Raw genomic sequence first — 25,024 nt, forward strand, 5'->3', positions numbered from 1 at the left:
CAGGCTGACATTTTGTGGACATGGGTTAGTAATCCAGAGACCAGGCTGACGTCCTGGAGACATGGGTTAGTAATCCAGAGACCAGGCTGACATTCTGTGGACATGGGTTAGTAATCCAGAGACCAGGCTGACGTTCTGTGGACATGGGTTAGTAATCCAGACACCAGGTTGACGGCCTGGAGAAATGGGTTAGTAATCCAGAGACCAGGCTGACGTTCTGTGGACATGGGTTAGTAATCCAGAGACCAGGCTGACGTTCTGTGGACATGGGTTAGTAATCCAGAGACCAGGCTGACGTTCTGTGGACATGGGTTAGTAATCCAGATACCAGGCTGACATTCTGTGGACATGAGTTAGTAATCCAGAGACCAGGCTGACGTTCTGTGGACATGGGTTAGTAATCCAGAGACCAGGCTGACGTTCTGTGGACATGGGTTAGTAACCCAGAGACCAGGCTGACGTTCTGTGGACATGGGTTAGTAATCCAGATACCAGGCTGACATTCTGTGGACATGGGTTAGTAATCCAGAGACCAGGCTGACGTCCTGGAGACATGGGTTAGTAATCCAGAGACCAGGCTGACGTTCTGTGGACATGGGTTAGTAATCCAGAGACCAGGCTGACGTTCTGTGGACATCGGTTAATAACCCAGAGACGAGGCTGACGTCCTGGAGACATGGGTTAGTAATCCAGAGACCAGGCTGACGTTCTGTGGACATCGGGTAATAACCCAGAGACGAGGCTGACGTCCTGGAGACATGGGTTAGTAATCCAGAGACCAGGCTGACGTTCTGTGGACATGGGTTAGTAATCCAGAGACCAGGCTGACGTTCTGTGGACATGGGTTAGTAATCCAGAGACCAGGCTGACGTTCTGTGGACATGGGTTAGTAATCCAGATACCAGGCTGACGTTCTGTGGACATGGGTTAGTAATCCAGAGACCAGGCTGACGTTCTGTGGACATCGGTTAATAACCCAGAGACGAGGCTGACGTCCTGGAGACATGGGTTAGTAATCCAGAGACCAGGCTGACGTTCTGTGGACATGGGTTAGTAATCCAGAGACCAGGCTGACGTTCTGTGGACATGGGTTAGTAATCCAGAGACCAGGCTGACGTTCTGTGGACATGGGTTAGTAATCCAGAGACCAGGCTGACGTTCTGTGGACATGGGTTAGTAATCCAGATACCAGGCTGACATTCTGTGGACATGGGTTAGTAATCCAGAGACGAGGCTGACGTCCTGGAGACATGGGTTAGTAATCCAGAGACCAGGCTGACGTTCTGTGGACATGGGTTAGTAATCCAGATACCAGGCTGACGTTCTGTGGACATGGGTTAGTAATCCAGAGACCAGGCTGACGTTCTGTGGACATGGGTTAGTAATCCAGAGACCAGGCTGACGTTCTGTGGACATGGGTTAGTAATCCAGAGACCAGGCTGACGTTCTGTGGACATGGGTTAGTAATCCAGATACCAGGCTGACGTTCTGTGGACATGGGTTAGTAATCCAGAGACCAGGCTGACGTTCTGTGGACATCGGTTAATAACCCAGAGACGAGGCTGACGTCCTGAGGACATGGGTTAGTAATCCAGAGACCAGGCTGACGTTCTGTGGACATGGGTTAGTAATCCAGATACCAGGCTGACATTCTGTGGACATGAGTTAGTAATCCAGAGACCAGGCTGACGTTCTGTGGACATGGGTTAGTAATCCAGAGACCAGGCTGACGTTCTGTGGACATGGGTTAGTAACCCAGAGACCAGGCTGACGTTCTGTGGACATGGGTTAGTAATCCAGATACCAGGCTGACATTCTGTGGACATGGGTTAGTAATCCAGAGACCAGGCTGACGTCCTGGAGACATGGGTTAGTAATCCAGAGACCAGGCTGACGTTCTGTGGACATGGGTTAGTAATCCAGAGACCAGGCTGACGTTCTGTGGACATCGGTTAATAACCCAGAGACGAGGCTGACGTCCTGGAGACATGGGTTAGTAATCCAGAGACCAGGCTGACGTTCTGTGGACATCGGGTAATAACCCAGAGACGAGGCTGACGTCCTGGAGACATGGGTTAGTAATCCAGAGACCAGGCTGACGTTCTGTGGACATGGGTTAGTAATCCAGAGACCAGGCTGACGTTCTGTGGACATGGGTTAGTAATCCAGAGACCAGGCTGACGTTCTGTGGACATCGGTTAATAACCCAGAGACCAGGCTGACGTCCTGGAGACATGGGTTAGTAATCCAGAGACCAGGCTGACGTTCTGTGGACATGGGTTAGTAATCCAGAGACCAGGCTGACGTTCTGTGGACATGGGTTAGTAATCCAGAGACCAGGCTGACGTTCTGTGGACATGGGTTAGTAATCCAGAGACCAGGCTGACGTTCTGTGGACATGGGTTAGTAATCCAGATACCAGGCTGACGTTCTGTGGACATGGGTTAGTAATCCAGAGACCAGGCTGACATTCTGTGGACATCGGTTAATAACCCAGAGACGAGGCTGACGTCCTGGAGACATGGGTTAGTAATCCAGAGACCAGGCTGACGTTCTGTGGACATGGGTTAGTAATCCAGAGACCAGGCTGACGTTCTGTGGACATGGGTTAGTAATCCAGAGACCAGGCTGACGTTCTGTGGACATGGGTTAGTAATCCAAGAGACCAGGCTGACGTTCTGTGGACATGGGTTAGTAATCCAGAGACCAGGCTGACGTTCTGTGGACATGGGTTAGTAATCCAGATACCAGGCTGACATTTTGTGGACATGGGTTAGTAATCCAGAGACCAGGCTGACGTCCTGGAGACATGGGTTAGTAATCCAGAGACCAGGCTGACGTTCTGTGGACATGGGTTAGTAATCCAGATACCAGGCTGACGTTCTGTGGACATGGGTTAGTAATCCAGAGACCAGGCTGACGTTCTGTGGACATGGGTTAGTAATCCAGAGACAAGGCTGACGTTCTGTGGACATGGGTTAGTAATCCAGAGACCAGGCTGACGTTCTGTGGACATGGGTTAGTAATCCAGATACCAGGCTGACATTCTGTGGACATGGGTTAGTAATCCAGAGACCAGGCTGACGTCCTGGAGACATGGGTTAGTAATCCAGAGACCAGGCTGACGTTCTGTGGACATGGGTTAGTAATCCAGAGACCAGGCTGACGTTCTGTGGACAACGGTTAATAACCCAGAGACGAGGCTGACGTCCTGGAGACATGGGTTAGTAATCCAGAGACCAGGCTGACGTTCTGTGGACATCGGTTAATAACCCAGAGACGAGGCTGACGTCCTGGAGACATGGGTTAGTAATCCAGAGACCAGGCTGACGTTCTGTGGACATGGGTTAGTAATCCGGAGACCAGGCTGACGTTCTGTGGACATGGGTTAGTAATCCAGAGACCAGGCTGACGTTCTGTGGACATGGGTTAGTAATCCAGAGACCAGGCTGACGTTCTGTGGACATGGGTTAGTAATCCAGAGACCAGGCTGACGTTCTGTGGACATGGGTTAGTAATCCAGATACCAGGCTGACATTCTGTGGACATGGGTTAGTAATCCAGAGACGAGGCTGACGTCCTGGAGACATGGGTTAGTAATCCAGAGACCAGGCTGACGTTCTGTGGACATGGGTTAGTAATCCAGATACCAGGCTGACGTTCTGTGGACATGGGTTAGTAATCCAGAGGCCAGGCTGACGTTCTGTGGACATGGGTTAGTAATCCAGAGACCAGGCTGACGTTCTGTGGACATGGGTTAGTAATCCAGAGACCAGGCTGACGTTCTGTGGAAATGGGTTAGTAATCCAGATACCAGGCTGACATTCTGTGGACATGGGTTGGCTAACCAAGGGACCAGGCTGACGTCCTGGAGACATGGGTTAGTAATCCAGAGACCAGGCTGACGTTCTGTGGACATGGGTTAGTAATCCAGAGACCAGGCTGACGTTCTGTGGACATGGGTTAGTAATCCAGAGACCAGGCTGACGTCCTGGAGACATGGGTTAGTAATCCAGAGACCAGGCTGACGTTCTGTGGACATGGGTTAGTAATCCAGAGACCAGGCTGACGTTCTGTGGACATGGGTTAGTAATCCAGAGACCAGGCTGACGTCCTGGAGAAATGGGTTAGTAATCCAGAGACCAGGCTGACGTTATGTGGACATGGGTTAGTAATCCAGAGACCAGGCTGACGTTCTGTGGATATGGGTTAGTAATCCAGAGACCAGGCTGACGTTCTGTGGACATGGGTTAGTAATCGAGAGACCAGGCTGACATTCTGTGGACATGGGTTAGTAATCCAGAGGCCAGGCTGACGTTTTGTGGACTTGGGTTAGTAATCCTGAGACCAGGCTGACGTCCTGGAGACATGGGTTAGTAATCCAGAGACCAAGCTGACGTTCTGTGGACATGGGTTAGTAATCCAGAGACCAGGCTGACGTTTTGTGGACATGGGTTAGTAATCCAGAGAACAGGCTGACGTTCAGTGGACATGGGTTAGTTATCCAGAGACCAGGCTGACGTCCTGGAGACATGGGTTAGTAATACAGAGACCAGGCTGACATTCTGTGGACATGGGTTAGTAATCCAGAGACCAGGCTGACGTTCTGTGGACATGGGTTAGTAATCCAGACACCAGGCTGACGGCCTGGAGAAATGGGTTAGTAATCCAGAGACCAGGCTGACGTTCTGTGGACATGGGTTAGTAATCAAGAGACCAGGCTGACGTTCTGTGGACATGGGTTGGTAATCCAGAGACCAGGCTGACGTTCTGTGGACATGGGTTAGTAATCCAGAGACCAGGCTGACGTTCTGTGGACATCGGTTAATAACCCAGAGACCAGGCTGACGTCCTGGAGACATGGGTTAGTAATCCAGAGACCAGGCTGACGTTCTGTGGACATGGGTTAGTAATCCAGAGACCAGGCTGACGTTCTGTGGACATGGGTTAGTAATCCAGAGTCCAGGCTGACGTTCTGTGGACATGGGTTAGTAATCCAGATAACAGGCTGACGTTCTGTGGACATGGGTTAGTAATCCAGAGACCAGGCTGACGTTCCGTGGATATCGGTTAATAACCCAGAGACGAGGCTGACGTCCTGGAGACATGGGTTAGTAATCCAGAGACCAGGCTGACGTTCTGTGGACATGGGTTAGTAATCCAGAGACCAGGCTGACGTTCTGTGGACATGGGTTAGTAATCCAGAGACCAGGCTGACGTTCTGTGGACATGGGTTAGTAATCCAGAGACCAGGCTGACGTTCTGTGGACATGGGTTAGTAATCCAGAGACCAGGCTGACGTTCTGTGGACATGGGTTAGTAATCCAGATACCAGGCTGACGTTCTGTGGACATGGTTTAGTAATCCAGAGACCAGGCTGACGTCCTGGAGACATGGGTTAGTAATCCAGAGGCCAGGCTGACGTTCTGTGGACATGGGTTAGTAATCCAGATACCAGGCTGACGTTCTGTGGACATGGGTTAATAATCCAGAGACCAGGCTGACGTTCTGTGGACATGGGTTAGTAATCCAGAGACCAGGCTGACGTTCTGTGGACATGGGTTAGTAATCCAGAGACCAGGCTGACGTTCTGTGGACATGTGTTAGTAATCCAGATACCAGGCTGACATTCTGTGGACATGGGTTAGTAATCCAGAGACCAGGCTGACGTCCTGGAGACATGGGTTAGTAATCCAGAGACCAGGCTGACGTTCTGTGGACATGGGTTAGTAATCCAGAGACCAGGCTGACGTTCTGTGGACATCGGTTAATAACCCAGAGACGAGGCTGACGTCCTGGAGACATGGGTTAGTAATCCAGAGACCAGGCTGACGTTCTGTGGACATCGGTTAATAACCCAGAGACGAGGCTGACGTCCTGGAGACATGGGTTAGCAATCCAGAGACCAGGCTGACGTTCTGTGGACATGGGTTAGTAATCCAGAGACCAGGCTGACCTTCTGTGGACATGGGTTAGTAATCCAGAGACCAGGCTGACGTTCTGTGGACATGGGTTAGTAATCCAGATACCAGGCTGACGTTCTGTGGACATGGGTTAGTAATCCAGAGACCAGGCTGACGTTCTGTGGACATCGGTTAATAACCCAGAGACGAGGCTGACGTCCTGGAGACATGGGTTAGTAATCCAGAGACCAGGCTGACGTCCTGGAGACATGGGTTAGTAATCCAGAGACCAGGCTGACCTTCTGTGGACATGGGTTAGTAATCCAGAGACCAGGCTGACGTTCTGTGGACATGGGTTAGTAATCCAGATACCAGGCTGACGTTCTGTGGACATGGGTTAGTAATCCAGAGACCAGGCTGACGTTCTGTGGACATCGGTTAATAACCCAGAGACGAGGCTGACGTCCTGGAGACATGGGTTAGTAATCCAGAGACCAGGCTGACGTCCTGGAGACATGGGTTAGTAATCCAGAGACCAGGCTGACGTTCTGTGGACATGGGTTAGTAATCCAGATACCAGGCTGACGTTCTGTGGACATGGGTTAGTAATCCAGATACCAGGCTGACGTTCTGTGGACATGGGTTAGTAATCCAGAGACCAGGCTGACGTTCTGTGGACATGGGTTAGTAATCCAGAGACCAGGCTGACGTTCTGTGGACATGGGTTAGTAATCCAGAGACCAGGCTGACGTTCTGTGGACATGGGTTAGTAATCCAGATACCAGGCTGACATTCTGTGGACATGGGTTAGTAATCCAGAGACCAGGCTGACGTCCTGGAGACATGGGTTAGTAATCCAGAGACCAGGCTGACGTTCTGTGGACATGGGTTAGTAATCCAGAGACCAGGCTGACGTTCTGTGGACAACGGTTAATAACCCAGAGACGAGGCTGACGTTCTGTGGACATGGGTTAGTAATCCAGAGACCAGGCTGACGTTCTGTGGACATGGGTTAGTAATCAAGAGACCAGGCTGACATTCTGTGGACATGGGTTAGTAATCCAGAGACGAGGCTGACGTCCTGGAGACATGGGTTAGTAATCCAGAGACCAGGCTGACGTTCTGTGGACATGGGTTAGTAATCCAGAGACCAGGCTGACGTTCTGTGGACATGGATTAGTAATCCAGAGACCAGGCTGACGTTCTGTGGACATGGGTTAGTAATCCAGAGACCAGGCTGACGTTCTGTGGACATGGGTTAGTAATCCAGATACCAGGCTGACATTCTGTGGACATGGGTTAGTAATCCAGAGACCAGGCTGACGTCCTGGAGACATGGGTTAGTAATCCAGAGACCAGGCTGACGTTCTGTGGACATGGGTTAGTAATCCAGAGACCAGGCTGACGTTCTGTGGACATGGGTTAGTAATCCAGAGACCAGGCTGACGTCCTGGAGACATGGGTTAGTAATCCAGAGACCAGGCTGACGTTCTGTGGACATGGGTTAGTAATCCAGAGACCAGGCTGACGTTCTGTGGATATGGGTTAGTAATCCAGAGACCAGGCTGACGTCCTGGAGACATGGGTTAGTAATCCAGAGACCAGGCTGACGTTCTGTGGACATGGGTTAGTAATCCAGAGACCAGGCTGACGTTCTGTGGACATGGGTTAGTAATCCAGAGACCAGGCTGACGTTCTGTGGACATGGGTTCGTAATCCAGAGACCAGGCTGAAGTCCTGGAGGCGTGGGTTAGTAATTCAGAGACCAGGCTGACCTTCTGTGGACATGAGTTTAAGCCTCACAATGGCAACTGTGGAATTTTAATTTAATTATTAATCTGGAATTGAAAAGCTAGTCTCAGTAATAGTGACCACTGTGGATCGTTGTAAAAAGCCATATGGGTCACAATGTTTTTTCAGGAAGCAAATCTGCCGTTCTTATCGGGTCTGCACTACATGTGCTCCCCATAGGGCAAGCCAATTAGTTTATGGGTAATTAGGGATGGGCCTTGCCAGTGACCTTCCCATATCGGAGAGGAAACCCGAGACACTACACGTGTAGTGTCTCCCACCCGCCCTCCTCCTCTAACCTAATAATAAAACCCATTGGTGTGAGGTAAGTGCCATATTATATTATTATTTTTTCTTTTTTTATTTATTTATTTATTAGCCAGATCTTGGTTGAAAGTTAGACAGATGGCAGGGAAGGGAGTGCAATGTTCCTCCTGCAGGATGTTTGAGGTGAGGGGTGCCATTAGTGTCCCTGCTGATTTTACCTGCAGGAAGTGCAGCCATCTCCAGCTCCTCCAAGACCGAGTTAGAGAACTGGAGCTGGAGTTGGACGAACTTCGGATCATTCGGGAGGTAGAGGGGGTCATAGATAGCAGGTTCAGGGAATTAGTTACACCAAAGATTGGAGATAGATGGGTAACTGTAAGAGGGACTGGGAAGAAGCAGTCAGTGCAGGGATCCCCTGCGGTCGTTCCCCTGAGTAACAAGTATACCGCTTTGGATACTTGTGGGGGGGACGACTTACCACGGGTAAGCCAAGGGGTACGGGCCTCTGGCACGGAGTCTGTCCCTTGTTGCTCAGAAGGGAAGGGAGGAGAGGAGCAGAGCATTAGTAATTGGGGACTCGATAGTCAGGGGCACAGATAGGAGATTTTGTGGGAGCGAGAGAGACTCACGTTTGGTATGTTGCCTCCCAGGTGCAAGGGCACGTGATGTCTCTGATCGTGTTTTCCGGGTCCTTAAGGGGGAGGGGGAGCAGCCCCAAGTCGTGGTCCACATTGGCACTAACGACATAGGTAGGAAAGGGGACAAGGATGTCAGGCACGCTTTCAGGGAGCTAGGATGGAAGCTCAGAAAGAGAACAAACAGAGTTATTATCTCTGGGTTGTTGCCCGTGCCACGTGATAATGAGATGAGGAATAGGGAGAGAGAGCAATTAAACACGTGGCTACAGGGATGGTGCAGGCGGGAGGGATTCAGATTTCTGGATAACTGGGGCTCTTTCTGGGGAAGGTGGGACCTCTACAGACAGGATGGTCTACATCTGAACCTGAGGGCCAGTCAAGGACAGGAATGGGAAGTTGTGTGTAGAGTCTGAAGAGATAGGCGAGATACTAAATGAATATTTTTCGTCAGTATTCACTCAGGAAAAAGATAATGTTGTGGAGGAGAATGCTGAGAACCAGGCTATTAGAATAGATGGCATTGTGGTACGTAGGGAAGAGGTGTTGGCAATTCTGGACAGGCTGAAAATAGATAAGTCCCCGGGGCCTGATGGGATTTATCCTAGGATTCTCTGGGAAGCCAGGGAAGAGATTGCTGGGCCTTTGGCTTTGATTTTTATGTCATCATCGGCCACAGGAATAGTGCCAGAGGACTGGAGGATAGCAAATGTGGTCCCTTTGTTCAAAAAGGGGAGTAGAGACAACCCCGGCAACTATAGACCGGTGAGCCTCACGTCTGTTGTGGGTAAAGTCTTGGAGGGGATTATAAGAGACAAGATTTATAATCATCTAGATAGGAATAATATGATCAGGGATCGTCAGCATGGCTTTGTGAAGGGTAGGTCATGCCTCACAAACATTATCGAGTTCTTTGAGAATGTGACTGAACAGGTAGACGAGGGTAGAGCAGTTGATGTGGTGTATATGGATTTCAGTAAAGCGTTTGATAAGGTTCCCCACGGTAGGCTATTGCAGAAAATACGGAGGCTAGGGATTGAGGGTGATTTAGAGATGTGGATCAGAAATTGGCTAGCTGAAAGACAGAGGGTGGTGGTTGATGGGAAATGTTCAGAATGGACTTCAGTTACAAGTGGCGTACCACAAGGATCTGTTCTGGGGCCGTTGCTGTTTGTCATTTTTATCAATGACCTAGAAGGGTGGGTGAGTAAATTTGCAGACGACACTAAAGTCGGTGGTGTTGTCGACAGTGCGGAAGGATGGTTACAGAGGGACATAGATAAGCTGCAGAGCTGGGCTGAGAGGTGGCAAATGGAGTTTAATGTAGAGAAGTGTAAGGTGATTCACTTTGGAAGGAATAACAGGAATGCGGAATATTTGGCTAATGGTAAAGTTCTTGGAAGTGTGGATGAGCAGAGGGATCTAGGTGTCCATGTACATAGATCCCTGAAAGTTGCCACCCAGGTTGATAGGGTTGTGAAGAAGGCCTATTGAGTGTTGGCCTTTTTTGGTAGAGGGATTGAGTTCCGGAGTCATGAGGTCATGTTGCAGCTGTACAAAACTCTGGTACGGCCGCATTTGGAGTATTGCGTACAGTTCTGGTCACCGCATTATAGGAAGGACGTGGAAGCTTTGGAGCGGGTGCAGAGGAGATTTACCAGGATGTTGCCTGGTATGGAGGGAAAATCTTATGAGGAAAGGCTGATGGACTTAAGGTTGTTTTCGTTGGAGAGAAGAACGTTAAGAGGAGACTTAATAGAGGCATACAAAATGATCAGGGGGTTAGATAGGGTGGACAGCGAGAGCCTTCTCCCGCGGATGGAAATGGCTGGCACGAGAGGACATAGCTTTAAACTGAGGGGTAATAGATATAGGACAGAGGTCAGAGGTAGGTTCTTTACGCAAAGAGTGGTGAGGCCGTGGAATGCCCTACCTGCAACAGTAGTGAACTCGCCAACATTGAGGGCATTTAAAAGTTTATTGGATAAGCATATGGATGATAATGGCATAGTGTAGGTTCGATGGCTTTTGTTTCGGTGCAACATCGTGGGCCGAAGGGCCTGTACTGCGCTGTATCGTTCTATGTTCTATCCCATGAGAGAATAAAGGAAAAAAATTGGGAAGACTGAAGTCATAGTCTTCAGTTGTTCCCTCGCTGCCAACTCAATCCCTCTCTCTGTTCAAAGTGTCTTCGGTTGCACCAGACTATTTGCAAACAGTGTGTCATTTATGACCTCGAAACCATACCTAGCGCCATACCTATGACCATTTATTTTCACCTCCATTTACCAGATTCCCCCTACCTTCGCTCGTCCGCTGCAAATACATGATGATTCCAACACATTCCTAGCCTTCTACATTCTACTCTCCTTGAACTTGAAGTCATCCAAAATTCTGCTGCCCATGTCCTTGTTTAGGTTAAGTCCCAATGATGCATCACCTCTGTGCTCACTGACCCACAATGGCTTCTGGTTAAACAGCAACTCAGAGAATGGTTACACCACAGGAGATCATTCTGCCATCATGTTTGTTTTGGTTTTTTGGAAGGGCAACTCATTGTAAAATTCTCATCCTTCCTTGGCCTCATCCCTCCCTATCTCTGGAATTTCCTCTCACCCAACAGCCGTCTGCAACATCTATACTTCACCAATTCTCATCTCGTAAACTTCCCTGATTTTAATCATTCCACCACTTGCAGTGTGCCGTCCATTGCCAAGACCCAAGTTCTATCATTCCCTTTCAAAACCACTCCCTCTCTCTACAGGTCATCTCCAGTGATATCTCCTTATGTAGCTCACTGTTAAAACGTGTTTGATGGGGCACCCCATTTCACAGTGGTTAGCACTGCTGAGGACGCGAGTTCGATCCCGGCCCCGGATTACTGCCCAGTTCTATGTGGAGTTTGCACATTCTCCTCGTGTTTGCTTGGGTCGCACAACCCAAAATGTGCAGGGTAGGTGGATTGGCTACGCTACATTTCCCCTTAATTGGAAAAATAAAAGATAAAAAAGAAAAAATGTGTTTGACGAAGGTATTGCAATGTGTCTCGAGACACTGCCAGGGCGTGAAATATCAAAATTGGCACGTCATGCTGTAGAATAAAAAACCTTAGTTAGGCCGCACTTGGAATATTGCGTACAATTATGACCGCCACACTACCAGAGGATGTGCAGACTTTGGAGAGAGCACAGAAGAGGTCTACCAGAATGTTGCCTGGCCTGGAGGGTATTAGCTATAAGGAGAGGCTGGATAAACTTAAATTGTTTTCATGGAACAACGGAGTTGAGGGGTGACGTGATAGAAGTTTACAAAATTATGAGGGGCATGGACAGGGTGGATAGTCAGAAGCTTTTTCCCAGGTTGGAAGAATCAATTACTAGGGGACACAGGTTTAAGGTGCGAAGGGCAAAGTTTAGAGGAGATGTGCGAGGCAAGTTTCTTACACAGAGGGTAGTGGGTGCCTGAAACACGCTGCCGGGGGAAGTGGTGGAAGCAGGTACGATACTGATGTTTTAAGAGGCATCTTGACAAATACATGAATAGGGGGATACGGACCCTGGAGTGCAAGAAGGTTTTAGGTTAGACAGACATCATGGTTGGTGCAAGCTTGGAGGGCCGAAGGGCCTGTTCCTGTGCTGTTATTTGTTGTTATTACACTGCATTAAAGGCAGTGTGTAAACACAGGCGGCGGAATTCTCCGTTCCTTAGACTAAGCGTTGACACTGGGTCAGGACTCGTGGACCTGGACCATTTGAACAACTGTTAAGGGCTTGCACTGGCACCGCTTGGAACACAATCGATTCCAATGACAAATGATGCCGGATTTGACTTGCGATTGACACTCAGGAGGGAGGCTGTCAAGCTGTAGCTGAATATACATACTGCACTCCCCCCCCCCCCCCCAACCCCCCCCCAACCCCCCCCCCCAACCCCCCCCCCCCCACCCCCCCCCCCCCCCCCCCCCCCCCCCACACACACACACATCATCCCAGCCAACAAGATGGCAGCGAGGAGAGCGGCGCCCCATTTCACAGACTGCAAACTCAAGACCGTGCTGGACACCGTGGAGGAGAGGTGGGTGACCCTCTACCCAGGGCCGGGAAGGAGATGGCAGAGGTGGTCAGCGCCATTTACTGGGCCTGGACGCAGGTGGCAGAGGTGGACAGTGCCATGGGCAACATCGCCCAGACCGGCCCGCAGTGCAGGACAAAACTGCACATCTCCTCATGGCAGGGAGAGTAGGCAGCAGTGTGCCTCTGGCACCAACCCTTGTCCCATACACACCCTTAATCACCTCCCTCTTACCCGGAGGGTGGCCGTACCCTACTCTGCACCACATGCTGGCACCCATCCAGCCGCCATGGCTGGGTACCCTGGCCACTAAAGCCACTAGCTATCCACCCACTGGGTTGCATGCATGGACTGTCTAATATTGTGCGTTTTCCGGCCCACCCCACCAGGGAGAAGGCCGGCCATGAACGACGGGGGTGGAAGACTGGGGAGATACCTCCGGACCTGCGCCTCTCACCGCAGCAGAGCAGAGGACCCTGGACATGGTCAGCGGGCCTGAAGAAAGGGCAGTCGCACGGGTGGAGGTCTGCCAGGCCCCCTCCCTGGTGCAACTGGTGGGCGGCGGGCAAAACGGCGGCACCATGCCATCTGGGACACCCGAGCAGCAGCCGACCGATCAAGGTCCATGTTGCCCCAGAATACAGTAACGAGAGGGCACAGGTCGCAGAGCGGGCTGTCATCATCCTCCTTCCCATGGACCAGACCTGCTGACAATGCCAACATAGGAATCACAGAGGGGGTTGCAGGTTGGGGTGGGGGGTTTGGCCGGGATCGTGAAGTGGTGTCTGTGTCCCTGGCCAATTCATCCCCTGGTCGGTGAACCTGGAGGCGATCAGAGCATTCCGTGCGCGTTCACCCTCGCGCACATATTGTGCAGCCTCCCATGCCTGCCCAGACCCATGTCCTGCCTCCCCCTCCACCAGCATCCTCCTGGTCAGACGAAGCCTGGAATTCATCTTTTTCCTCCAGCATGTCGTCCCTCTGCTGCGCAATGCTGTGGAGGATGCAGCAGGCCACCATGATGCGGGCGACTCTCAGTATTATGCTGAAGGTTCCCTCCAGAGTGGTCCGCGCATTTCAGAATGCCAAAGCACCAACAAAGAACAATACAGCACCGGAGCAGGCCCTTCAGCCTTCCACACCTGCATCGACCATAGTACCTGCCTAAACTAAAACCGTGTGCACTTACGGAATCCGTATCCTTCCATTCCCACCCTATTCATATATTTGTCTAGATGACCCTTAAATGCCGCTATCGTACCTGCTACCACCACCTCCGCAGGCAGCGCATTCCATATATTTACCCCACACTGCGTAAAAAATTGTCTCGCACATTTGTTGTAAACTTTTTCCCACGCAGTTTAAACCTATGTTCCCTAGTACTTGACTCTCCTACCCTAGGAAAGAGCGTCTGACTATCAACTCTGTCCATGCCACTCGTAGACCTCTATCAGGTCGCCTCTCAACCTCCGTCGTTCCAATGGGAACAGACTGAGTTTAACTAAACTCTCCTCATAGCTAATGCCCTCCATACCAGGCAGCATCCTAGTAAACCGCTTCTGTACCCTCTCCAAAGCATCCACATCCTTCTGGTAGTGTGGCGACCAGAATTGTACACAATATTCCAAATGAGGCTTAGCTATGGTCCTGTACAGCTGCAACTTAACTTGCCAATTTTTATATTCAATGCCCCGACCGAAGAAGGTCAGCATGCCGCATGCCTTCTTGGCCACCTTATCCACATGTGTTGCCACTTTCAGTGATCAGTGGACATTCACGCCCAGATCTCTGTCAATACGCGCAAGAGTTCTACCATTTATTGTGTAATTCCTACATGCATTGGACCTTCGAAAGTGTATTACCTCGCAGTTGTCCACTTAAACTCCATCTGCCATTTCTTCACCCAAGACTCCAACCAGTTTATATCTTGCTGTATCCTCTGACAATCCTCTTCATTATCCCCAACTCCACCAATTTTTATGTCGTCTGCGAACTTACTAATCAGACCAGCTACATTTTCTTCCAAATCATTTATATACACCACGAGCAACAACCACGAATATACACCATGAACCACCCAATCATGTCCCTGTTCACGGCATGGACGTCTTGTAGTGGGTCTCCGTGTCGGTCTGTGGCATCAGCCATGACCGCAACGGTCTAGCTAATTTAGTGGAATTTTTTGAGGACATTACCAGTGCGGTAGATAACGGGGAGCCAATGGATGTGGTATATCTGGATTTCCAGAAAGCCTTTGACGAGGTGCCACACAAAAGGTTGCTGCATAAGATAAAGATGCATGGCATTGAGGGGAAAGTAGTAGCATGGATAGAGGATTGGTTAATTAATAGAAAGCAAAGAGTGGGGATAAATGGGTGTTTCTCTGGTTGGCAATCAGTAGCTAGTGGTGTCCCTCAGGGATCAGTCTGGCAGATGGAATACAATGTTGACAAATGTGAGATTATCCATTTTGGTAGGAATAACAGCAAAAGGGATTATTATTTAAATGATAAAATATTAAAACATGCTGCTGTGCAGAGAGACCTGGTTGTGCTAGTGCATGAGTCGCAAAAAGTTGGTTTACAGGTGCAAGAGGTGATTAAGAAGGCAAATGGAAATTTTGTCCTTCATTGCAAGAGGAATGGAGTTCTAGACGAGGGGGGTTATGCTGCAATTATGTACGGTGTTAGTGAGGCCACACCTGGAGTATTATGTTCAGTTTTGGTCTCCTTACTTGAGAAAGAACGTACTGGCACTGGAGGGTGTGCAGAGGAGATTCACTAGGTTAATCCCAGAGCTGAAGTGGTTGGAATACGAGGAGAGGTTGAGTAGACTGGGACTGTACTTGTTTTAAAAGTATGAGGGGGATCTTATAGAATCATATAAAATTATGAAGGGAATAGATAGGATAGATGCGGGCAGGTCGTTTCCACTGGCGGATGAAAGCAGAACTAGGAGGCATAGCCTCAAAATAAGGGGAAGTAGATTTAGGACTGAGTTTAGAAGGAACTTCTTCATCCAAAGGGTTGTGAATCTATGGAATTCCCTGCCCAGTGAAGCAGTAGAGGCTCCTTCATTAAAAGTTTTTAAGATAAAGATAGATAGTTTTTTTGAAGAATAAAGGGATTAAGGGTTATGGTGTTCGGGCCGGAAAGTGGAGCTGAGTCCACAAAAAATCAGCCATGATCTCATTGAATGGTGGAGCAGGCTCGAGGGTCAAGATGGCCTACTCCTGCTCCTAGTTCTTATGTTCTTATGTAAGTGAATCTCGCTGCCAGGAATTCAGCCTGTGGAAGTGGAGAATCGCAGAGGCCGTGGAGAATACTGGGTCAGGCCAGCTTTCATTATATGCAAATGGCGTTTACTGCATGTGCGGAGTGGAACGCATTGCGCCTGCTTTCGAGGCACCGGAGAACTGCGATTTGGTATGAGCCTGGAGTCTGCCACGATTTCAGCATCAAAATAATTCTCCGCCCAATCGCCTTTCCCGACTTCAGTATTGGCTGAGGGAGAATCCTGCCCAGGATGGGGCTTTTCACAGTAACTTCATACTTGTGACAATAAAAAAGATTATTATTATTATGTTGTTGTTACAGAAGGCAGTAGAGGACAGTTTTTGGTAGTTAGTCTGATGCTAAAGATAGGTGATATGTTCTAATGCTCATCACCTCAAATGAGGACAAGAACATTTGCCCACAGCTAATAAACAGCCATTTGAACATTGCAATTCACACTTCTACACCAAACATGAATATCAAGCAATTTTTAAAGCTGATTTAAATCCCAGTCTATCAAATCAATTGTGCAACATTCACATGTATTTCCCCAGCCCCAAGTTACATCTGCTCCAGGGACAGGGAAAACAGTCTACTCCAGCAATGAGTCTCGCAAGGTTCCAGACCGGCTCTGTGATGTTAGCTGATCTCAACCCATGATGAGGAGATGTCGGCGTTTGACTGGGGCGGGCACAGTAAGAAGTCGTACAACACCAGGTTAAAGTCCAACAGGTTTGCAAAATTGCAAAACAGATTATGGATAGGTGTGGAGGTCTCAGGGTAGTTGTCATGGATGACTTTAACTTTCCAAATATTGATTGGCATCTCTCGGTCGAACAGTTTGGATGGGGCAGTTTTTGTACAGTGTGTGCAGGAGGGTTTCCTGACACAATATGTGGATAGGCCGACAAGAGGAGGGGCCACATTGGATTTGCTACTGGGTAATGAACCGGGCCCAGTGTTAGATTTGTTTGTGGGAGAGCACTTTGGAGATAGTGACCACAATTCGGTGTCTTTCACTATTGCAATGGAGAGGGATAGGGCCATATGGCAGGGCAAGGTTTATAATTGGGGGAGGGGTAATTATGATGCGATTAGGCAAGAATTAGGGAGCATAAGATGGGAACAGAAACTGTCAGGGAAAGGCACAAATTAAAAGTGGAGCTTGTTCAAGGAACAAATACTCCATGTCCTTGATAGGCACGTCCCTGTCAGGCAGGGAGAAAATTGCCATATGAGGGAACCATGATTCACAAAAGAGGTTGAATGTCTTGTCAAGACATTCCGGGGCAGCACGGTAGCCTTGTGGATAGCACAATTGCTTCACAGCTCCAGGGTCCCAGGTTCGATTCCGGCTTGGGTCACTGTCTGTGCGGAGTCTGCACATCCTCCCCGTGTGTGCGTGGGTTTCCTCCGGGTGCTCCGGTTTCCTCCCACAGTCCAAAGATGTGCAGGTTAGGTGGATTGGCCATGATAAATTGCCCTTGGTGTCCAAAATTGCCCTTAGTGTTGGGTGGGGTTACTGGGTTATGGGGATAGGGTGGCGGTGTTGACCTTGGGTAGGGTGCTCTTTCCAAGAGCTGGTGCAGACTCGATGGGCCGAATGGCCTCCTTCTGCACTGTAAATTCTATGAAAGAGGAAAAAGGAAGAGTATGTAAGGATGAGAAAACAAGGTTCAGTAGGGTCGCTTGAGGGTTACAAGGTAGCAAGGAATGAGCTGAAAAAAGGGCTTAGGAGAGCTAGGAGGGGGCATGAGAAATCCTTGGCGGGTCGGATCAAGGAAAACCCCAAGGCTTTTTACTCTTATGTGAGAAATAAAAGAATGACCAGGGTGAGGGTAGGGCCGGTGAAGGACAGTAGTGAGAACTTGTGCATGGAGTCAGAAGAAATAGGAGAGGCGTTGAATTAACTAAGCGTGTAGATGAAGGTAGAGCAGTTGATATCATATACATGGATTTTAGTAAGGCGTTTGATAAGGTTCCCCCTGGTCGGCTCATGAAGAAAGTAAGGAGGTGTGGGATAGGGGAAAATTTGGCTAATCGGATAAGTAACTGGCTATCACATAGAAGACAGAGGGTGGTGGTGGATGGAAAATTTTCAGACTGGAGACCAGTTACCAGCGGTGTACCACAGGGATCAGTGCTGGGTCCTCTGCTATTTGTGATTTTTATCAGTGACTTGGAGGAGGGAGCTGAAGGGTGGGTCAGTAAATTGGCTGATGATTGGTGGAGTAGTGGATGAGGTGGAGGGTTGTTGTAGGCTCCAAAGTGACATTGATAGGATGCAGAGCTGGGCCGAAAAATGGCAGATGGAGTGATAAGTGATAAGTGAGAGGTGATTCATTTTGGTAGAAAAAATTTGAATGCGGATTACAGGGTCAACGGCAGGGTTCTGAGGAATGTGGAGGAACAGAGAGATCTTGGGGTTCATGTCCACAGATCTCTGAAGGTTGCCACTCAAGTGGATAGAGCCGTGAAGAAGGCTTATAGTGGGTTAGCGTTTATTAACAGAGGGCTTGAGTGTAAGAGCGGTGGGGTTATGCTGCAACTATACATGACCCTGGTGAGACCACATTTGGAGTATTGTGTGCAGTTCTGGTCAACTCATTATAGGAAGGATGTGGAAGCATTGGAAAGGGTGCAAAGGAGATTTACCAGGATGCTGCCTGGTTTGCAGGATAGGTCTTATGAGGAAAGGCTGAGGGAGCTAGGGCTTTTCTCTTTGGAGCGGAGGACGAGAGGTGACTTAATAGAGGTTTATAAGATAATGAGGGGGATAGATAGAGTGGACGTTCAGAGACTATTTCCTCGGGTGGATGTAGCTGTTACAAGGGGGCATAACTATAAGATTCAGGGTGGGAGATATAGGAGGGATGTCCGAGGTAGGTTCTTTACTCAGAGAGTGGTTAGGGTGTAGAATGGACTACCTGCTGTGATCGTGGAGCCGGACACTTTAGGAACTTTCAAGCGGTTATTGGATAGGCACATGGAGCACACCAGAATGACAGGGAGTGGGATAGCTTGATCTTGGTTTCGGACAATGTTGGGCACAACATCGAGGGCCGAAGGGCCTGTTCTGTGCTGTACTGTTCTATCACTAGCTTTCGGAGAGCAGCTCATCAGGTGAATGAAGAGGTGGGTTCCGCAACCTCAAACAGACCATTGTTTGCAGCAAACGACCCAGCCTTCAGGAGAACAGTGACCAAGACACCACACAACCCGTGGCAACATCTGCAAGACGTGCCAGATCATCGACATGGGTACCACCATTACACGCAAGAACACCACCCACCAGGTACACTGTACATACTCGTGCGACTTGGCCAACGTTGTCTACCTCATACGCTGCAGGAAAGGATGTCCCGAGGCGTGGTACATTGGCGAGACCATGCAGATGCTGCTACAACGGATGAACGGACATCCCGCGACAATCACCAGGAGGAATGTTCCCTTCCAGTCGGGGAACACTTCAGCAGTCAAGGGCATTCAGCCCCTGATCTTCGAGTAAGCGTTCTCCAAGGCGGCCTTCAGGACGCGCAACAACGCAGAATCGTTGAGGAGAAAATGAGTACGGCCTCAACCGGGACATTGGATTCATGTCTCATTACATTCACCCCCCACCATCTGGCCTAGACTTGTGAAATCCTACCAACTGTGCTGGCTTGAGACAATTCACACCTCTTTAACCTGTGATTATCCTTCTCTCCATACACTCCATCTGGACCTGTAAAGACTTAATTACCTGCAAAGACTCGCATTCAAAGTATCATATTGCATCATTGAGTTTGTCGACAAATGTAATTGTGGAACCCACCTCTTCACTCACCTGATGAAGGAGCTGCACTCCGAAAGCTAGTGATTCCAAACAAACCTGTTGGACTTTAACCTGGTGTTGCAAGATCTCAACCCAGGCATTGGTACAATGGAAATCAATGAGCAAGGGAGGTTGGAAAAAGACAGGTCAGAAGCTAAAGGGGAAAACATTTGTCAGTTTTCCTATTGATCATCATCCAGCTCTGAGCTGAAACTAGGCAAGGGGAGGATGGGGTTCAGTACTGGTGCCTCCTCAAGAGATCAGTTAGTCTCATCCTGCGAAACGCACAGTGTAGGGAGTTCATCACAGATTGGGCAATGGAATTGTCTGGAGTGGATGGGTGGCTGCAAAGAATCAAATCAAAAACAGTTAAGCTCTGCTGAAAATAATTACCTCAGTCTGACATTGGCCCCTATATACGACTCATATGGTTTTTCCACCTGCATGAATTCAAACTCATAGGTTCGGCTCTGTGTCAGTTCTCCAGGCAAGGCCAGCTCCTTCACCAGGTTCACAAACTCATGTGTGTTACTCTTATCACTAAACAGTTCTGGAACATAGAATAAATAAAGGAAAGTGAAAGGCAGGTTTGCATTTTACACTTATCTGGTCAACCCCCTCCCTTTCCCCAAGGCTCAGGGAGCATTAAGTGTGTCAGTCGGTGGAATGTCAAGCTCACCATCAACAATAACCATATGGCATTAAAGCTGGCTCCCAGTCAATTGAAATTTACTTTTCCTAATTTAGTGGGAAAAAGCTCCTGGGTCGCAGGAACTTGGAAACTTAATCAAACAAACTGGAATTTAATGTTGATGATGGACATCCTGACAACCCAGATAAGGAGGTATCAATGTCTTGGATTTTGGTATCACACCAAAGTAATTGCTGACTCCTGGTTGCTCTGTTATTACATTAATGAGATTTAGCAGTATATTGGAGACACATTTTATAAGCAAGTGAACATTTCCCAACCTTGAGATGGCCAGTCGGTCATCACCATTTCCAGGTGAGTGCCCATTGTCCAGGGAACAGTTGCCGTTTCCCTGATCCCACCCTTATTCGACCTCCGTGGCCCTCTCATTGTAAAATGGTGACCCTTCACAATGACCAGTGAGTTCAGCGTCACCAGGTAACAGGAGGAAAGAAAACAGATCAGCTCATCAACTCAATGCAAGTCAGACAAGTTACTCTGAAATTTTTTGTACCTGTTCACATTTGCCCTCTTTCTCGGTTGTTGCTCCTCCAACGGATCTCCTACCTCTAAACCTGTATTAGTTTTCCCCACATCCCTCCATCTCGTCTCCCAGAGTAATTTAAAAAGTAAACTTCTTGCACACTCTGCAGGCCCGACCTCCCCTCCCCAAGTCTGCTTCGTTCCCAACCTTTCTGCCCAGCTGCTCCAAATTTCCAATTCATCTGAAAAGTTCTACCCCGGTTTCTGCTGACTCACTCAGATATACCATTAACCTCGGCACCTCTGGGGTAACGGGGTAGTAAAGAGGACCATTTAAAAAGCCAGTTCTAACTGTTATCCAGCGATTCCCACCAAAGGGTGTAAATACAGGTAGCAAATGAGAGCGGAACCAATCTCCACTTTTAACAGCCTTCCCAGTTGAAAAACCTGCTTTCTTACTTCTTGACGTTCTGGATGACTGTGTCCAGAAATTGTATCCTGGCACGAGCCAGTGCCTGGTGAGGAGGTTTGGGGGAAGTGAGATTAACCTGGAATAATTCTCATCATTGGGCAGTGTAGTTGAAGCCACGTTAAGAGCCAGTTTATCCAGCAGAGCTCAGATGAAGCTGGTGTCCTAACTCATTCCCTAAACGTTCACCCTGATTAGCAATAGTTTAGCTCTGCTGTCCCATTACATATTCCAATGTCTTAATGAAATGCAGCAACTTCAGACTATAGATCCCTATTAAATGTGACAGTCCAACATTTATATCCCTTTCTGCTCTGCTCCCTTCACCCTTGCCCCTCGCTTCCCTTGCTCCCGATCACTCTCCTCTTCACTCCCTCTGCTCCACCACCACTCCCACCCCCACCCCATTGGGGCAGCACGGTAGCATTGTGGATAGCATAATTGCTTCACAGCTCCAGGGTCCCAGGTTCGATTCCGGCTTGGATCACTGTCTGTGCGGAGTCTGCACATCCTCCCCGTGTGTGCGTGGGTTTCCTCCGGGTGCTCCGGTTTCCTCCCACAGTCCAAAGATGTGCAGGTTAGGTGGATTGGCCATGATAAATTGCCCTTAGTGTCCAAAATTGCCCTTGGTGTTGGGTGGGGTTACTGGGTTATGGAGATAGGGTGGAGGTGTGGACCTTGGGTAGGGTGCTCTTTCCAAGAGCCGGTGCAGACTCGATGGGCCAAATGGCCTCCTTCTGCACTGTAAAATCTACTATGGTTGGTTCTGAACACTCTACAACGAACATCCCTATTTCTGACCTTATGATGGAAGGGATGGTTGGGTCCAGGACACTACCCGGCAGTGATGTGCTGGGACTAAGATGATTGACCTCCAACAGCCTTCGACAGAGGGAAATTGTCCCTATTGGTGGAAGGACCAGAGGTCACCAATTTATGGAATTAGCAAAAGAACCTGAGATAATACGAGAAAAATCTTTTTATGCAGCGAGTGATTACGATCAAATGCACATCCTGAAAAGGAGGCAGATTTAATCATGGCTTTCTAGAGAAAAATTGGGTAATTATCCAAGGATAAAAATTTCTATGGGTAAAGGGAGTGGAACTAGCTGTGTTGCTTGTGCAGGCAGCCAGCGTGGACATGTTGGGCAGAAAGGTTCCTACTGTGGTGCAACCATTCACTGAATCAATCTGCAACAGGAGAAAAATCGTACAATTTCCCCTCGGCATTCAATGGCACTACCATCGCTGAATCCCCCATTATCAACATCCAGGGGGTTACAATTAATATTGTGATAACAGAAGCAAGACAGAAGCTGGGAATTCTGCAGTGGGTAACTTACCTCCTGACTCCCCAAAGCCTGTCCATCATTGTTAAGGTACAAGTGTCATTAATTTGCCAAGTAACAGCAGTGAAACAAATTTAACAAGACATAATAGAATGCAATCTGCCCAGCAACAGGTAGAAATCTGCCTAGCAACAGCAGTAACCCCATATTTAAAAGGCAGGATGAGGTGCCCCTTTCCCAGTAATAAGACTAGCAGACGATAGGATCAGGTGTGAATTGTCTATTCGTAGAAACAGCTTGCCTAGACGATCGGGTGATCAGTGAAGTATACACATGCCAATTTCTAGAGTCAAGGAATGTGAGAGGGATGGAGTGCCAAATACACAGAATGCAGAATCAAAGGGGAACAATGGTATTTCTGCCAGAACCGTCAGAAGCAGGGAGGGCAGTTTGCAGCAAGCAGTCTGGAGGCTAGTTTTACATCTAACAGCTGAGGGGGCCAGTTTTTACATCTAACAGTCTCCAAGTCTTAGAGCCAAGGTAGTGAAGAAAACCTTTGTAAAGGCATTTAAATATCTACACTAGACCAGGAAAAGATGTTTCCCAGATTTGATTATCCTCCCTGTATTGTGTGGCGACTATAAGCTGGTTTTGACTTTGATCCATTTCATTTGAATGTTGTGTGGGGGAAAGGGGAAGTCTTAAGGAGTTCAGAAATCGCAGATATATTTTGGAACAGGGGGATGTTCTACATAAACTGTGTTTGTTTAGTAATTCATATACTAAATTGCTTTTGCAAAGTATAATCCTGTTCGTATGTATTTGTCTTTTCTTTAATTTAATAAAAAAGTCTTTAATAATTATTACACAGTAACTGAGCTGCATATTCTCACTGGGGTTTCCCTTGACTCCTCACACCATTCAAAAAATAAAACTATACACTCTCATAAACCGGTGTTCCAAGTTGGGACACCCTTGCAGATAACATCAGCTCGGTTTGTGACAAGTCAGAAGTGTGATGGAAACTCTCCTCGTGCCTGGATGAGTATTATTCCAACAATACTTGACGTTTGACACCATCCAGGATAAAGGAGTCCGCTTGATTGGCACCCGATCCACCATCTTCAACATTCACTCCGCCAACCACCAATGCGTAGTGGCAGCAGTGTGCATCGTCTACAAGAAGACCTGCAGGAATTCACCAAGGCCCCTCGTCAGCACATGACAAACCTCTACCTTCTAACAAAAAGGGGAGATTGCAAGTCCAACATGTTCCCTATGGGGAAATGCAGGAACAGTAAGTTCAGGCTACTCTGGATGTTTACAAAGAACAAAGAAAAGTACAGCACAGGAACAGGCCCTTCGGCCCTCCAAGCCCGTGCCGACCATGCTGCCCGACTAAACTACAATCTTCTACACTTCCTGGGTCCGTATCCTTCTATTCCCATCCTATTCATGTATTTGTCAAGATGCTCCTTAAATGTCACTATCGTCCCTGCTTCCACCACCTCCTCCGGTGGTGAGTTCCAGGCACCCACTACCCTCTGTGTAAAAACCTTGCCTCGTACATCTCCTCTAAACCTTGCCCCTCGCACCTTAAACCTATGCCCCCTAGTAATTGACCCCTCGAACCAGGGGAAAAGCCTCTGACTATCCACTCTGTCTATGCCCCTCATAATTTTGTAGACCTCTATCAGGTCGCCCCTCAACCTCCGTCGTTCCAGTGAGAACAAACCGAGTTTATTCAACCGCTCCTCATAGCTAATGCTCTCCATACCAGGCAACATCCTGGTAAATCTCTTCTGCACCCTCTCTAAAGCCTCCACATCCTTCTGGTAGTGTGGCGACCAGAATTGAACACTATACTCCAAGTGTGGCTTTGCCATGACTTGCCGATTCTTATACTCAATGCCCCGGCCAATGAAGGCAAGCATGCCTTATGCCTTCTTGACTACCTTCTCCACCTGTGTTGCCTCTTTCAGTGACCTGTGGACCTGTACACCTAGATCTCTCTGACTTTCAATACTCTTGAGGGTTCTACCATTCACTGTATATTCCCTACCTGCATCAGACCTTCCAAAAGGCATTACCTGTCCGGATTAAACTCCATCTGCCATCGCCCAAGTCTCCAAACAATCTAAATCCTGCTGTATCCTCCGACAGTCCTCATCGCTATCCGCAATTCCACCAACCTTTGTGTCGTCTGCAAACTTACTAATCAGACCAGTTACATTTTCCTCCAAATCATTTATATATACTACAAAGAGCAAAGGTCCCAGCACTGATCCCTGTGGAACACCACTGGTCACAGCCCTCCAATGAGAAAAGCATCCTTC

At 48.6% G+C, this 25,024-nt stretch overlaps 1 protein-coding gene across 3 annotated transcripts in view; it reads right to left on the reverse strand.

The window, feature by feature from the left end:
- The window catches only part of vps26a (VPS26, retromer complex component A), a 239,827-nt gene that overhangs the window by 95,933 nt on the left and 118,870 nt on the right, over positions 1-25,024 (reverse strand). For all 3 annotated transcript variants that reach the window (XM_072478757.1, XM_072478754.1, XM_072478756.1), the window contains one exon: positions 20,150-20,306. In XM_072478757.1, coding sequence (XP_072334858.1) covers positions 20,150-20,306 — 157 coding nt within the window. The remainder of the gene's footprint in view (positions 1-20,149; positions 20,307-25,024) is intronic.

Source organism: Scyliorhinus torazame, chromosome 16 (genome assembly GCF_047496885.1).
Source record: "Scyliorhinus torazame isolate Kashiwa2021f chromosome 16, sScyTor2.1, whole genome shotgun sequence".
NCBI lineage: Eukaryota > Metazoa > Chordata > Chondrichthyes > Carcharhiniformes > Scyliorhinidae > Scyliorhinus > Scyliorhinus torazame.